A 15747-nucleotide genomic window follows, 5' to 3' on the forward strand; every position below is an offset into this window, starting at 1 on the left:
GGGTTTTTCTGCGTCTAGCCAAAAATTCGTGCCGCTTCGGCTAAGAACTGTGAACGTGTTAAAAGACGCACCAGCACGAAAATATTTCTATGCGTAATTCTCGCCTACGTGTAAATATTAAAAACTAAAATAAACAATTACAGAAGAAACGCTTCACGATTGTCAATGACAATTACGAGCGGGTTACATGAATGGTTCTCAGCTTCCATGCTGAACAATATCTTTGATCTATACTAACTTATAACTATTTAAAATATTCAATAATACGAGCAGCTATGGATTGATAGACAATTGTTGCTATGCCAAAGGCATGCAAACTATATCAGGCCCAGTTGGTTTTTTTATCATACCGCATGGAAGCATTTCGCTTAATCATTGTGCGATTCTTGTTCCGGCATCAACAACTGCAACAGCATCGATCACGTCCACGAGCTAAGCTAAGTGCGACAGAGTGGCGGTGGCAGACTATGCAATACCCTGGATTATGATGCTGAAGATGTCAAGAGCTCATATCAATGAGGAACCGAGAAATAGGTAGAAGGACAAATCGGCAAGGATGTGTATATCCATATCCATATCTGGCTACTTCTTAGGTAAAGAGATGAGTAAGACAGAGTTATAAATAGACCGTCTAGCTGAATTAGCTGAATTAACGACGGATTTATTAATAAATGAATAAAAGGAAATCCATCGATGAGTTGCCGAAGGAAGCCAAAGCCAAATGGATGTATAGATACAAAGATGGACGAGTCCCTCAACAAAACTAATATACTCATTATCGCCACTATTATAGGGTACAATTACTCACACCATATGCAAGCTGTGGTACATAAAAATCAAGAAAGCAAGAAGAACAACAACAAAAAATTGTAGTCGCAACGGAAGCCAAATGCTCGCCATCTCGCTCCGGAGCCAAGCATCAAGATGAGCTTGAGTCAGGTATTCTTTGGGTCCGCAGCAATGCTGTGATGCTTTGGCAGCTTCTCTTCCGGTTCTCGGCGCACGTGGCGTGCACTCATGAATCGATGCAGCGCGCTTAGACGAAGTGAGAAAATGTTGTTGGCTTATTTTCTTGCAGCAGCGAGCAGCGAGCAGCAAGAAGCGAGCAGCGACTGCGTTTAGTTTCTTCAGCATAAATCACGCATCAGCACATTTGGCATTTCAATTATGCAACATTCTTAAAGCGAACAAAGTGCATTTAAAAGCCGTGCACCACGACTCTAAGCCACAAGTAACAAACGAAGCGCGAGCGCGCCCGCAGCAAAGGATAATCAAAGCGCCAAATCCGGTTTCAACTAATGTGCAATCAAAAAACAAACAAAGTGAAGACGAAACCCAAAAACTGAAACAAATATTATATATGAACGATATCTGTAAACTGAGTTATCGAGTGGCTAACACTATGACGACCTGCATCTGGCTGCTGGCCCTTGTGGTGGCCATCAATGCCCGCTCGCTGCAAGTGCCGCGTGGATATGGCATTCCCCATCCTCCTCCACATAATCCGTACTATTACTCGCCCTATACCTATGCGGCTGCTAGAGCCTATGCCGGAGTTCGGCCCAGTCCGATGCTCTACAACCCGCCGGGCAGTTACTACGACAGCATTTACGGCGTGCACAGATTCCTGCCGGGTGGCGGAAATCCTATAGCTGTGGACTATGTAGGTTTAGCTGATCTGTGAATATCCATATACGACAAGTTACATTTGTGTTTCCTTTCTTTTCGAAAGAACAATCGTTGCTCAAGGAATTACGTGGGCATTAAGCCCCATCCCGACCAGCAGCAATACTACTATGTGTGCCAACCCAACTGTGTCATCTTCAGCAAGTGCCCCGAGCTGAAGGTAGGCTAATCTCCCTCCGACTCTATTTGACTTATGCTATGATACAACTTCCCACCCTCCATAATCATCTTGATCCATTCAGAAATTCAGCTCGAGCACTGGCCGCTGCGTGGAACGCGTGAATCCCGATTATCCACCGATTTGCAAAAAGGAGGGCCGCTTCGCCTACCAATACGATTGCAGAATCTATTACAAATGCGATAGGAATTTGACGCCACAGCTCTACGGCTGTCCCACAGGCACCATATTCTCGCAACTGGAAGGCAAGTGCATACCCGGCGATGAGTGTCCGTCGACAGAGATATCGAACAGCGGCAGCTATATACCGGAAAACTGCGAGCTCAAGTTTCCCGAATGCACGACAGAGGGCACGTTCAGGTCACCGAAGGATTGCGCCTTGTACTACACCTGCAAATTGCAGCCCAGTGGAAACTATTTGCAAACACGCTTCAAGTGAGTTTCCTACGCAGTTCTAATCCCAATCCATATGTCATTTTATGGAACACCGTATCTTTCATAGATGCCCTGGCAACAACAGCTACGACCCGAAGCGAAAACTTTGCCGACCCCATCATGAAGTCGATTGCCAAGGCTATCTATCCTATGCACCCATTTCGCCTTATCAGCCATATATCTCCGAAGCAGACTTTGACGCAGAGGCACAGGAGAAACAACCAGAGCAGCCAGAGACTAGCTCGACATCCGAGAGCTCTAAGGCATCAAGTATTGACAATCCTAAGCAAAGTGTTAAACTAGTTATATTGCCTACGAAGCCTACACCCAAACCAACAACGACAACAACAACGGTTGCCACGCCTACAGCGTCCACCAACAAATATCCAGACTATCCATCATATCCGTCGTATCCTTCGTATCCGTCATATCCGTCATATCCGTCGTATCCGTCGTATCCTGCATACCCTTACTATCCCTCGAATCCCACATATCCTAACTACAACTACGGAAGTCCGCTAATAGAGCCAGCAGCGCTGCTTGAAGAGAATCCAGACCCAGAAGCTTCAGTAAAAATTGTTATTATCCCAACAACGGACAAGCCAGCACCAGATTGTGATAAATACCCTCCGAAACACCCCTACCCTACATATCCTTCCTACCAAAAGACCGACTCCACCCCAGCTCCAACCACAACTTCAACTACAACTGTCAAAAGCACGGACGCTCCGACAAGTAATTTAGAGTTTAATACTTTTCAGGTTCAACCGTCAGGTGTTGCCTTCAGAAGTTTAAGCCAGAAAAAAATTGTTATACTGCCCCCAGCACCCAAAAGCACAATCCAAACGACAACTGAAGAGCCAATCATTACCACAGTGGTGCTCAGTACATCCGATGCACCATCTACAACTACCAAGCCAACACCTACTAAGCCAAAACCAACGAGGCCAACTGTCAGGCCACCACCAGCTACCACACCTACAACGACAACAAAGACCTCCACAACAACTACAAAACCAAGCACAACAACTCCACAGCCAACGACAACAACAAGGCCGACAACGACCACAATAACCACTCCTAAGCCAACAACAACTGTAAAGCAAACAACAGCGAAACCAACAACAGCTCGTACACAAACAACAACTCCTCAGCCAACAACGACAACGCCTCAGCCAACAACAACGCCTCAGCCAACAACAACTCCTCAACCAACAACAACAACTCAACAAACAACAACTCCTCAACCAACAACAACTCCCCAACCAACAACAACTCCTCAGCCAACAACAACTCCCCAACCAACAACAACTCCTCAGCCAACAACTCCCCAACCAACAACAACTCCTCAACCAACAACAACTCCCCAACCAACAACAACTCCTCAGCCAACAACAACCACTCAGGCAACAACATCAACCACTCCTCAACCAACCACAACAACTCAATCAACGACTTCAACAACAACAACTCCTCAACCAACAACAACTCAACCAACGACGCCTACAACAATAACGCCTAGGCCCACAACAACTCCTGAGACGACAACAAATAGCCCTGAGCCAACAACAACTGTAAAATCAACCACTTTCAAGCGAGAAACCACCAATGAGGTTACGACTTCCAAATTAACGACAAGTCCTAAGCCAACCACAACTAGTCAGGCCCCAACTACACCAACAACTCCCAAGCCAACAACTAACAAACCTACAACCACAACTCCTAAGCCAACAACAACTACTGAGGCAACAACAACTCCCAGGCCAACAACTACTACTACTACACCAACAACAACTACAACATCGGAGGCAACAACTCCTAAACCAATAACAACTAGCATTCTAACAACAAGTTCGAGTCAAAAAACTACTTCGAATCCAACTACAACACCCGAGGCCCCAACAACTACTCAACCAACAAGAACAACTCAACCATCAACAACTCGTCAACCAACGACAACAACTCAACCAACAACAACAATTCAACCAACAACAACAACTCAACCAACAACAACTCCTCAACCAACAACAACTCCTCAGCCAACAACCACCCCTCAGTCTACAACAACTTCCAAGCCCGCAACCACTCCTCAATCCACCACAACACCTCAGCCAACAACTCCCTCAACCTCTCCTAAACCATCCCCAACTGCCGATCCAACGACAACTCCTCAGCGAACAAGTCCAAAGCCAACGACAACTTCTCAGGCAACAACAACTTCCCAGGCAACAACAACTCCTAAGCCAACGACAACATCTAAGTCATCGACAACCCCCAAGCCAACCACAACGCCTCAACCAACAACAACCAAAACACCAACGACACCGCAACCAACAACCTCGATAGCGACAACAACCAAACAACCAACGACTCAGCCGCCAACAACAACAAACACCACTGCAACATCTGAACTAACCACAGCCACCAAACTGCCCCCATGTCAACCTGAAGGTAAGTCCTAAACGAAATTATATTATCCCAATGCCTCATTATACACGCAACTCCTAGTGGGCAGCTTTTACAAAATTTACACACTCAACCACACTCAATCAACTACTTTACAGACACACAATGCATACAGCAACAACAACAACAGCAACAACAACACCTCAACAACATCAAACACACAGAAACCGAAACACAATTTGTTATAAACAAATCGAGCAAAAATCTATTTGGGGAAAGAGATTCGCCATCCTCGCTGTTATCCAAGAGCTTAGTTTCCAACGAGGGTAGCTTAGATTATGTGAACGATGAGCCCGCACCGGAAGTGGAGAGCACCACAGTGAAGTGGACAACGGAAAAGCCACTAGCGAAGCCCTCGACCATGTCCAGCATAGCTGCAGCACATATACTGAAAAAGCTCTTCCAAGTAATATCGACAACAGCTGCACCCGTATCGAAGGTAACCTTTGCCCAAATGGCGAGGCACAATTTGGCCACATCAAAGCCCTTTATGGCCGTGTCTTTGAGGCAGTCGATCAAGCAGCTGACGCGCGAGTTACCAATACCACAAAATGCCACCAAAGAAGCTGAAGCTGACGATTCAGAGTACTATGATAGCGAATACGATACGAATGAGCTGGAGAATGTGGTTGATAAGCATGATCTGGCAGATATAAAGTTATCAATGAACAGTACAGCTGGCATCACAAAGGGCACCACTGCGACTATAAGATCAGTTGAAAGCACCACAAAGCCAATGGCCATACAAGCTGTTGCTGCAATTGATCCGCTAGAAACTAGCTCCAGTGTGCCCGTGCCAGCTGTAGCTAATGCAACTGTACCCAAGTCCGATGCTAAAGACTACTCCGAAAACTATGTGGACTCGGACTATGCCAATGATGAGCCCCTGGAAGAGACTCAACAGACCACTGCAAAACCCGACTTGAATGCTCAAAAGCAGACGCTGATCCAACTGCTAAAGCAGAAAATAATCCAAGCAGCCAACACCGTAGCGCCTGCACCACTAAGCTCCACCACCACCAAGAGTTCCAACGTGTTTGCAAATGAAATTGCAAGCAGTCGAAATGACTTAAGCGTGCCAAAGAGCCTATTGATGAGTCTGCTAAGACAGAAGCTGAGCAGAACGAGCACCACTTTAGCACCACTCAGCAGTACCAGCAGCAGCAGCAGCAGTAGCACAACTGCTGGCACCACAGCGCGTACCACAACAACCAAGAGCCTAAACGCAATCGGTAGCAGCTCAGAATACTACGACGATGAGGATTATGAGTATGTAAACGATGCAGAGGAAACACACAGAGCTACAGGCGCAACTACAGAAGCCACCATTAAGCAGACAGCGCTTAGAGCCGCCACGGCCAAGCGACACTCACTACTCCCGTCTCTCCATCAGGTGAATGGGTTAACGAGCGAGGCCAACCAGCAACAAATGTCCGAGACTTCTGCACTTAAGCCACAAAGTGTGCCGCTGCCTGTACCCGCATTTCTCAAGCAATCAGCGAAGCAATTTAATGAAATATCAAAGCATAAATCAAAGATTGACAATTTTCTAGATAGCAACAGCATAGTAAAAGCCAAAGCAACAGCAACAACAACAGTGGCTGCAAGCAATGCTCGCACCACACTATCAAATAGGGGCCAGGAGATAAAATCGAGTCGTACACAGCTTTTGAAATCAAACAGCACCACAGTAAAACCCAACACAACAACCGCCAGCCCCACTAGCAACACACAGACAGAAGCAGCAGCAGCAGCACCAATCACACACCAAGAGACGCTCACACTGAAAGAAAATCCTGCACAGCAATTCATAACAAGCCACAGCGTAAGCCCTACAACTACAACCACCGGCACCACTCGCAACACCCTCCCGCGAGCTGCAGTAGCCACGCGCCACGAGATGCCCACACTGAAGGAAAACCCCACACAGCAATCGAAATCGAGCAGCACCACAGTAAAGCCCAAAACGACAACCACAACAACATCCAGCAGCACCACTCGCAATACACAGCCAACATCAGGACCCACACGGCAAGAGATGTTCACTTTTATGAAAAACTCAATACAGCAATTGCAACTAAACAAAAACACAGTAAACCCTAAAACAGCAGCAACTACAACCACCACCACAGCCACGAGCACCACACAAGCGACACCTACAGAGAAGTTCAGAAATACACGTCAAGAAAAACTACAGACACTGCAAAGTCTAAGTCAAGTAAGAAACTTAGAAACAGCAACCACCAGACCAACCACTCGCACCACTCAACAGACAAAAGTGGCAGTACCAACCACACACCAAGAGATTCTAACGGTTAACCAAAAGCCGTGGCTGCTGCAATCAAAGAATCAAAGCATACACCTAATGCCGCTACAAGCGGCCAGCGCTAGCAATAGCAACCCAGTGACTCACACGAATCGTTCATCATTATTAGAGTATACAACGGCCGGCTACTATACGACGGAAAAGGTGCCCGAGCTAATATTGAAGGTATACGAGCCCATCGATGTGAAGGTCGTCTTCTGTCCCAGAAACTGTGACGAGGACCACGATCATAAATATGGTAAGCATCTGATAATGATATATCCTCCATTATATATGCATATGTAATGTATAATATTTTTGTCCAATCGCCAGACCCAGCTGATAATTATAAGTCGAATTGTACGACGGGTTGTGATACGCCCAATCCGAAAACTCATCACAGCGTAGATTTATGGTGGAAGCCACTCGAACTGAAGGATACGGCGGGTTTCCAGACAATAACATAGATACGCATATATATATAGACTACATCTAACCGCTCTTAATATGGCTAAACAACATTAACTATATTCAACTAAAACTACGTTCATACACTCATATATATATTTAGATATATATATAGTTACATATACATTTTATTAAACATAAATTGAATAAATTACAAATGAGTTTTTCTTAGCTTAATTAAGTATACTAGGTATACATATACATTAAACCCGCTTAATAATAACTTAAGAACTAACTGGAAAATTGTTCAATGTACTTAGTTCATGACTAGTGCAAATGAAACATCTTTTCAAATGCCTTGGTGGGTTAACGAACAAAGTTATGGGAAACCGGACAACTTAGGAAAAACTTTAATCTTAAATAATAAAGAATATGTATATAATATATAGATATACATATATCTAGATTTAAAATTCAACAGATCGACAGAACATACTAAATAAGTGTTGGACTATACTTTTCCAACTGCCTTACCCTCTTTACTAAATTTCAAACTTAATATGTTGAATTTTACTTCTGAATCATAAAAGATGCAAAAAGTGCAACCTTCAGATCATAAATTAATCAATAAGAGTTGTCGCATATACCCTATATATACACTATGTACAACAGAAACTCCTAATACTGTAGGACTTTGCTGCCCTGCTGCCTAATCATCAAAGAAGAGTATTTCCAATATTCTTTTTTGTACATTTTTCCGACGATCCTTATTCATTTTCAACAGCTCCGTGGTGACCAGTTCGCCCAGTAAATGTTCCGAGGAACGTTGCATGCCATGTGGATTTGATGGCGTTTGGAACTTGCCATAGTTGGAAGCATGTGAGCTACCTGCAGCCTGTTGCTGTGGTAGTTGCTGATAAAGCTGGAAGAGGAAATCCGTATTTGATGGAAACATATTCGGATGTTGCTGTTGTTGTTGTTGCTGCTGCTGTTGCTGATGTTGTTGTTGCTGCTGTTGCTGCTGCTGTTGATTATTATTATTACCATTGACATTGCCATTTGAGCTGTTGCGTTGCATATTGATTGAATTGTTGTAGTGATTTTCATGGTGCAACATTGTCTGTGGTTCCATTAGATCAGTGCTATTGTCATCCGAGTCATCATCGGTGTCTTGGCCGAAATGTCCATTTGGATTAGACATACCATTGCTGGCATGCTGTGCATGATTGCTGACACCATTGGAGTTCAGTTGCACGCGGGGCTTCTTATTGTGATAATTTGACGAGGAATGCATTTCATCGCTGCTCTTATGACTGTAGTTAGCCTGAACATTGGATGAGGAATGTACAGCTGACTGTTGAGACGCTATTGCAGTCGCCTGCTCCTCTTGCTGTGTGGTCGGAGTTACACCCATACCAGGCAGAGGGGACGACAGCGGTGATTTCATTGAGGAAGACGTTGAGGTAAGGCCACCTGTGCTGCCAGTGCCATTCATTATCGGCTCCTGATAGCCCTGCGACGAGTCAGCCATAACTGCGGCCACAGCTGCCGCCTGTTGCTGTTGCATTTGTGATTGTGATATATGCTGCAGTTGCTGCGAGGCTACGGCAGCCGCAAAATCTCTAAATATTTCCGCCTCTATTTTTACTTGTCCATTGACATTCTCTAGAGCTGAGGCGGCAGCTGTGCTGAGTGCATTCATTGGATGCTGCTGATCCACCGTTCCCGACTGCTGTTGTTGCTGATGATGATAATGATGATTCTGGCCACCGAAATGCGACATATTCTTGTGTGAGCTGTTCGACTTGGAATCCACATTATATTCACTATAATTGGAGCTATTCGCCGATTGTGGTGAGGTCAAGAAGTTGGGCACGTTTCGGTAGGATTTACGCGGCTGTATGTGCTGATCCAGGAATTTCATTTTTTCCAAGTATGGACGGGATAAATGCTCATAAACAGGTGGATCGCCTTGCTTGCGTTGTGATACATAGCGTTCACGTAGATATTTCCATCGCTTCTTACACGTTTCCACTGCCAATCAAAGTGTATGTGTTTATTAAGTTTACTCAGCTAATTAGCGCAAAGTTGAGTAAGTTATTAGGCTTACCGTCCGTCCGCAGCTTCAACGCAATGAGCTGCCAAGCCTCGTCCTTGGTCTCGTATTTGCCGCCGCTGGCGCTACCATTTAAATAATACTTTTGCCGATTATAGATGACGCCGTGTTGAGCTACTTCATCAATAAGTTGCTCATCCATCATGATATAGTTATAAAACAAATTATGATTTTTATTTTCTTGTTATTTGCCTGCGCTCCAGTCTTTTCGGCGATTAGCGATGTGCAACAACGTTGAGACAACTCATCTATCGAAGCTTCCAACAATCGATATATGTGGACTTTTTAACGATAGTTTTAGTATTTCTGCTGGCCATATGAATATTTAGACTCGCGGGTGGCGACCACACTAGTTGGTGGGTCAAAATTCTCTCGACTTTCGACTAGCAAACATTCATGTCAAGTGCGCAAAAACTTACTGTTTTCTTTTTACGACGAAATCTATTTTAAACAAAATTTTGGAACTGTAGTGCTGCCGAAATTATCAAAAGACTGAAGAAGCTCTGTGTATGAAGAATAGTATTACCAACAAAAGACTAAATTGATCTTGTATTGCGTTGAAAAACGCATAGCTAAACTTCTAGAAAATAGCTCCAAACATGTTTAAGTTAGCACAAAGGCTATTGCCGCAGCAGCGTTTACTGCAGCGCCCTGCATTAATGCGTAGATTTATATCAACCAGCGACGAAGTTAAATCTGTGGATACAATAGGCGGCCTGCCCTCTGAATTGGTCATCGAGCAGAAGCTGAAGAAGACAACGAGGTAAGAGAAAATGGAAGATGAAACCGAAATTGTTTACATTGTGATGCTGCTCCGGCCGCTAGGGGCGTGGTGTAGTTGGAGTGAAAGTGGCCGGTCACGTAGGCCGCAGACAGCTGTTGCAGCAGTATTTTCCGTCAACATCCCTCATTTGTAACAGTATTTTTCTGTTATTATTATATTTACGTTATTTATATTTCGGTTTTGATTTCGTTTCTTCCACAGAACTTTATCAACGCTTCAAAATCATTCAGTGCCAATAGCAGCGCGCGTCACAGTTTCAAAAGATGAAAGTCGTGACTTTATGGCCGTATTTCCAGGTGAACATCAATTAGCATGAGAATGCTAAAAATTTGCATTTATATATTTGTATATGAATGATATTTTATTTATACCGTTCAGATGTTGTCCGTGACCTAACCACCTATACAAAGGGATTCAATTGCAATGATGCTGTCAAATGGTTCGCCCAGGTCATGCAATATAATGTGCCCCGTGGCAAAAAGAATCGTGGCATCTTAACGGTGCTCACATACAAAAATCTAGTACCTGCCGAAGACCTAACCCCCGAGAATATAAAACTAGCTCAATATTTGGGCTGGTGTGTCGAAATGGTGAGTAGTATTTTGTCGAGCATACTAAAAAATACTAAATTTGAATATTTAAAAATTGTCCATAAATTGCAGTTGCAAAGTTTCTTCATTATATCGGATGATGTGATGGATAATAGTACCACGCGCAGAGGCCAAAAGTGCTGGCATCGGGTGGAATCAGTTGGCCTTATAGCCATTAACGATGCCCTTATGATAGAGAATGCCTTGTATGCGATACTCAAGCAACATTTCAGCCATTTGGATTGCTATGTGGCTTTAATGGAACTGTTTCACGAGGTCACCTACATCACAACTTGTGGACAATCTCTCGATTTGCTCAACTCGAATAAAAGTGTCTCAGAGTTTACTATGGAGACCTACAAGGCAATTGTGGACAATAAGACGGCACATTATTCCTTTTATCTGCCCTTTGCTTTAGCCATGCATTTAGCTGGGTATGAATTGACAACTCTAATTGTTGACTTACATAAGAACCCTATTATCTTTGCAGCTACAAAGACGCCGAAGCATTTAGACAATCAAAGACGATTCTACTTGAAATGGGCCACTTTTTCCAGGTGCAAGATGATTTTCTTGACTGCTTTGGCAATCCAGAAGTCACCGGCAAAGTAGGCACCGACATACAGGACAACAAATGCTCCTGGCTCGCTGTGGTGGCCATGCAGCGCGCCAATGCGGAGCAGAAGCAAATCATGATAGACTGCTACGGACAAAATGGTAGGAATATAAAAGCTATTTATACCCAGATACAACTATATGTTTCTATTTTATACTTGCAGACCCCCTCAAAGTCGAGCGTGTTAAGGCTCTATATAAAGAGCTAAGCTTGCCCTCTACATATGCCATATTCGAGGAGGAATCTTACAATATGATAAAGACTCACATACAGCAAACATCTCGGGGAGTGCCGCATCAAACATTCTTGCAAATACTCAACAAAATCTATCAAAGAGACTCTTAAGCACTATACTATATGCAAATAGTATATATAATAAACAATATAGATTTTAGGCTAAATTGCAATGGCAATGGTATATGCAATAAGTAAAACAGAATTTTTTGAACTCACGAATTATGTTCTGCTTTTAATCATCAATCATCAAACAATCAATCAATCATCTGTAAAATCGAAGGGCGCAAAACGTTTACGAAATTCAACAACATTTGCTTTCTCCTCCTCATTGTCAAGCAGACAATCCTTCCAATTCACTTTCTCATCACAATTTAACAAGTTCTCCGAACAGAAAACATCTCTATAAATATAATTATAATAGTATATAAATATCTATAAATAATCAACCCATCTCAAGTCCAGGCAACACACCTGGCAAAATGCAGCGGAAAATGTTTCATTTGTCGTGTAATTAGGGCGGTATCATCGGGAAGCTCTGCCAGGAAATAGGGACCCACTTCAGGTAGCATTTTAGGTGAAGTCAAGGCGGGCAATGTTTCAAATTCTAGATTAAATTCCTCAGCTTTGTCCTGTAATCGGGGAGATATTATAAATCGGATATTTATGACTCAATAAATGAACTGTTAGTTTACAACTATACAATAAACTTGCAACGAAATATAAATGTAGTCTGAATATCACCTCGAAGCTATGTTTTATCTTCCACGCATAGCCTTCCTCGAAGCCTATAACGTCTATAATCAAATGTGAAGTCTTATAATGTCGCTCTGTAAAGCAAGCAACTTGTCCCAGGCTTTTGAAGAGTTTACGCAAAGCGTTCTTAAATTTAAGCAGCTCTTCCCAATCCTCCGAGCTGAGCTGAGCAGCACAGGGTATATGTTGGGTTGACAAGATCAAAACATGTTGACTATTTATAGGTCCCTTGGCCAAAGCCAAATAGAAACGTTCACCCACAGCGATAATCAAGTGCTTTTCCACTTTCTCCGAGGACAAACAGAACCAGCAGTTATCTGTGAAGATATATCAGTAAATTAAATACCATTCATAATGATTTCTGATATTTCAGACCTTGGTCTATATGCATTATCCTTGGTCGCTTATCTCGCTTGTCCGTTTCGCTGCGCCGCTTCCGATTGCCACTCGAGTCCATATCATAAAAGTATTGTCTACTCTCCGACTATAAAAAAAGATAATATTATGTATATATATGTACATATATATCGCTAAACTCTCACCGTTTCATTCTGATTAATAACGCCATCCATCTTCAAGCCAATAAACGGGCATTCGATTTCATTTGTTGTCTTCTGCACCAGATCAAGCAAACGTGCTTTGTCCACAGGCTTTAGGCTTAAAGCATAAATATATTTAGCCTTATTTGCATTGCCCACATCGGCGAGGGATATAAATCTCGTACACAGCTCGAATTGCGTGGTCTCATCCTTGGGCATTCGGAAAGGCGGGCACTCGTAGTAGACACCATTGATGGCACAGAAATGATAGCGAGGTTTAATTTCACGGCACAGAAACGATATCAGCTTGGACGCCTTTGACTATGGGGTGTATAAATAAGTAATAATTTGTTTATGAACTAGAATGTATCATATATGCAATTAGTTACATTCTGTTCCTCCTGCATGCCGTAGGGCCATTGGGAAGTTAAGAGTACATCGACGCCCCTGTAATCCGTGCCACAGTTCTTTGCAATCAAACAGGAATTGCGCACAGCTTGTACATCAGCTTTGGTAAATTCATGCTCACTGCATTTCGTTCCACTGCTCGCTGCCGCTTCAACGCCACTTAAATAGGCAATTTTAACACCGCTACTCAGCGTATAAACTCCTCGTTTGCCTAAGTATGTTAGATTCGTGCAGATTTCACCATCCGACAAATCTTCGTAGTATTTTTTATCCTCCTCCTTATTGGGTCCCAGTATATAGGTGGGCACGGTAACTGAAATATACATAAAGTTATAGCAATTACAAATTATATTTATAATTTTAATCAACTCCACTTACTGTGTTTAAAGCCATTCTTGTAGGCAATCAGCTCCTCGTTTTGTTTTTCGGCGCCAAAAAAATCACCGACGCAGCACAAAATCTCAAATGGTCCCGCTTTTTTGTTTACCTGCTCCACTCGGCTGAACAGCTGCTTGAAACGACCGCGCACATCGCCCACAACTAATCTGTTATTTAAATAATAAATTAAATTAAATAATTATTTTCCATATATATTAGTTGTTTTTGTTTGTCCAAATACATTTTATTATTCACATCCATCTGCTTCTTTCGACTTGTGGCGTTTGTTATCGATATATCCGGTTTCGATAGCCAACCAACCAACAGCTGATAGACCTATGTTAATCGTTAACAGAGTGTAGAGTAATGTTAGTGGACAAGCGAAAGGAAGCTGTCATACCAATACTAATACATTTTAAATTGAAGGCACGCCGTTTTTTAATATTTTAACCAGTGCCTTGCGACTTACAATTAATTAGAACACTACAACTAATATCATTAGTTCAACTACTCTTCTGGTAATTATTAAAAGCTTCGACAGACTTAAAAACGTTGACCCCAATGACCGTTAAGCATTTCAATTTTGGGATTACCAACAATTATCAATAATCACAAACATGTGTGGTTTTTCCTTTTTTTATTATAAAAGTTGTCACCTTGAAATCTGAATAGCTAAATGCGCTAATTGTACTTCCTCTAAAATTACTTTTTAATTTATCGAGCGAGATATGTATGTGTGTATATTGAAAATTCATTTGACGAAACCTTAACAAGTTTTCATGTCCACGATGTCAACGTTCCAAAATATGGTATTAGATTTGACATTGGCACCAAATAGCAAACAATTGCAACAATGAACCTCTGCCCAAAGTTATTTGTTCTGCGTGGCTGGTTCTAATAGCATCTAAACAGTCTCTCCATTCATATAAAAACGTCACTTGTTTAAACTATTTTTACAGTTTAATTTGAAGCATCATTCAAAACAGATATAGCTGCAGCTATGTGGAGTTCTAAAAATATTGTGGTTTTCGTTTTGCTGGGATATGGATCGATTGCATATGGCCAAACAATTGACTGTCAAAAACCGCCGCCATTATTGGTATGTAATCTGCTCAAGAATTTTGGAATTTTTTGGTAATTTGGTAACCTAATTGAAATTTAAGGATCCTGCTCTTTGCTGCCGGGATGGAGGACGCGATCAAATTGCTGAAAAATGTACAGAGAAAGTTGTAGGTACAGCAAATGGTCAACAAAATAATGGACCGCCTACCTTGGATACGGCAACGGTAAGTGGGAATGAACAAAATTAGTTCAAGCTCAAGGCCATCAGATAAAACCATTTCCTCAACTTCGATAATGTACTAATTAACTATCGCTTATCTCTTAGTGCCTGGCTGATTGCATTCTCACAACATCCCAATACAAACGAGAGCCGAAATCTCTCAACTTGGAGCACATACGCAACGATCTAACTGCCAAATTCCCAAATGATACGCTTTATGTGGAGGCTATGACTGCTGCGTTTACCAAATGTGAGCCAGAAGCTCAGCGTAGATTGGCAGCCATTCAACAATTTAATCCAAAGCAACCAAAATGCAGTCCATTTTCAGCCATTGTGCTTGGCTGCACCTATATGGAATATTTTAAAAATTGTCCCTCGCATCGCTGGACACAAAGCCCACAGTGTGTAATGGCCAAGACATTTGTCACTCAATGCATAATTCAAAATAATTAATAATATTTATGATTAACACAATTAGTAATAAAGATTTTTTTTACTTTACGGAAATGATTGGTATTTTTAGTTCAAGTTTTGTTTAAATAATTTCCTAGTGTTTGTGTGCTTAG

The 15747-nt window shown here is 42.4% G+C and overlaps 5 protein-coding genes across 5 annotated transcripts; 3 read left to right on the forward strand and 2 right to left on the reverse strand.

The window, feature by feature from the left end:
- The first annotated feature begins 1200 nt into the window (after positions 1-1200).
- Mur2B (Mucin related 2B) lies at positions 1201-7696 on the forward strand. Its single transcript, XM_089471999.1, has 6 exons — positions 1201-1663; positions 1733-1846; positions 1929-2299; positions 2367-4750; positions 4864-7329; positions 7404-7696. The coding sequence occupies exons 1-6, from the start codon at positions 1361-1363 to the stop codon at positions 7535-7537; spliced, it is 5772 nt and encodes a 1923-aa protein (XP_089328125.1). The 5' UTR covers positions 1201-1360; the 3' UTR covers positions 7538-7696.
- LOC108617256 (uncharacterized) lies at positions 7621-9920 on the reverse strand. The gene is made up of 2 exons (XM_018012978.2): positions 9589-9920; positions 7621-9512 (listed from the first exon to the last, which is right to left on the reverse strand). The coding sequence occupies exons 1-2, from the start codon at positions 9737-9739 to the stop codon at positions 8188-8190; spliced, it is 1476 nt and encodes a 491-aa protein (XP_017868467.1). The 5' UTR covers positions 9740-9920; the 3' UTR covers positions 7621-8187.
- Positions 9921-9955: 35 nt separating this feature from the next.
- On the forward strand, positions 9956-12040 carry Fpps (Farnesyl pyrophosphate synthase). The gene is made up of 6 exons (XM_018012979.2): positions 9956-10357; positions 10580-10674; positions 10757-10968; positions 11041-11402; positions 11459-11685; positions 11748-12040. The coding sequence occupies exons 1-6, from the start codon at positions 10194-10196 to the stop codon at positions 11927-11929; spliced, it is 1242 nt and encodes a 413-aa protein (XP_017868468.1). The 5' UTR covers positions 9956-10193; the 3' UTR covers positions 11930-12040.
- LOC108617255 (pre-mRNA splicing factor CG7741) lies at positions 12024-14235 on the reverse strand. The gene is made up of 8 exons (XM_018012977.2): positions 14141-14235; positions 13900-14066; positions 13503-13834; positions 13117-13434; positions 12950-13058; positions 12563-12891; positions 12293-12450; positions 12024-12221 (listed from the first exon to the last, which is right to left on the reverse strand). Exons 1-8 carry the CDS (start codon positions 14158-14160, stop codon positions 12080-12082), a joined length of 1575 nt encoding a protein of 524 aa, XP_017868466.1. The 5' UTR covers positions 14161-14235; the 3' UTR covers positions 12024-12079.
- A 23-nt stretch (positions 14236-14258) lies between these two features.
- Positions 14259-15698, forward strand: Obp47b (Odorant-binding protein 47b). The gene is made up of 4 exons (XM_018012640.2): positions 14259-14417; positions 14859-14998; positions 15063-15185; positions 15287-15698. The coding sequence occupies exons 2-4, from the start codon at positions 14900-14902 to the stop codon at positions 15632-15634; spliced, it is 570 nt and encodes a 189-aa protein (XP_017868129.1). The 5' UTR covers positions 14259-14417; positions 14859-14899; the 3' UTR covers positions 15635-15698.
- The last annotated feature ends 49 nt before the right edge of the window (positions 15699-15747 follow it).

This window comes from Drosophila arizonae, chromosome 5 (assembly GCF_054131065.1).
Source record: "Drosophila arizonae isolate 15081-1271.41 chromosome 5, UAZ_ARI_1.0, whole genome shotgun sequence".
Classification (NCBI taxonomy): Eukaryota; Metazoa; Arthropoda; class Insecta; order Diptera; family Drosophilidae; genus Drosophila; species Drosophila arizonae.

Coding starts and splice junctions, on each gene's coding strand:
- Fpps (XM_018012979.2), top strand. CDS start 10,194: ATGTTTAAGTTAGCACAAAGGCTATTGCCGCAGCAGCGTTTACTGCAG. Junction 10,675..10,756: donor CTTTATGGCCGTATTTCCAG/GTGAACATCAAT, acceptor TATACCGTTCAG/ATGTTGTCCGTGACCTAACC. Junction 11,686..11,747: donor AGACTGCTACGGACAAAATG/GTAGGAATATAA, acceptor TTATACTTGCAG/ACCCCCTCAAAGTCGAGCGT.
- Obp47b (XM_018012640.2), top strand. CDS start 14,900: ATGTGGAGTTCTAAAAATATTGTGGTTTTCGTTTTGCTGGGATATGGA. Junction 14,999..15,062: donor AAAAACCGCCGCCATTATTG/GTATGTAATCTG, acceptor TTGAAATTTAAG/GATCCTGCTCTTTGCTGCCG. Junction 15,186..15,286: donor CTACCTTGGATACGGCAACG/GTAAGTGGGAAT, acceptor CTTATCTCTTAG/TGCCTGGCTGATTGCATTCT.
- LOC108617255 (XM_018012977.2), bottom strand. CDS start 14,160: ATGGATGTGAATAATAAAAT. Junction 12,892..12,949: donor GATAATGCATATAGACCAAG/GTCTGAAATATC, acceptor ATATCTTCACAG/ATAACTGCTGGTTCTGTTTG. Junction 12,451..12,562: donor AGATAAAACATAGCTTCGAG/GTGATATTCAGA, acceptor CCCCGATTACAG/GACAAAGCTGAGGAATTTAA.
- LOC108617256 (XM_018012978.2), bottom strand. CDS start 9,739: ATGATGGATGAGCAACTTATTGATGAAGTAGCTCAACACGGCGTCATC. Junction 9,513..9,588: donor GTTGAAGCTGCGGACGGACG/GTAAGCCTAATA, acceptor TTTGATTGGCAG/TGGAAACGTGTAAGAAGCGA.
- Mur2B (XM_089471999.1), top strand. CDS start 1,361: ATGAACGATATCTGTAAACTGAGTTATCGAGTGGCTAACACTATGACG. Junction 1,847..1,928: donor GCAAGTGCCCCGAGCTGAAG/GTAGGCTAATCT, acceptor TGATCCATTCAG/AAATTCAGCTCGAGCACTGG. Junction 7,330..7,403: donor GGACCACGATCATAAATATG/GTAAGCATCTGA, acceptor TCCAATCGCCAG/ACCCAGCTGATAATTATAAG.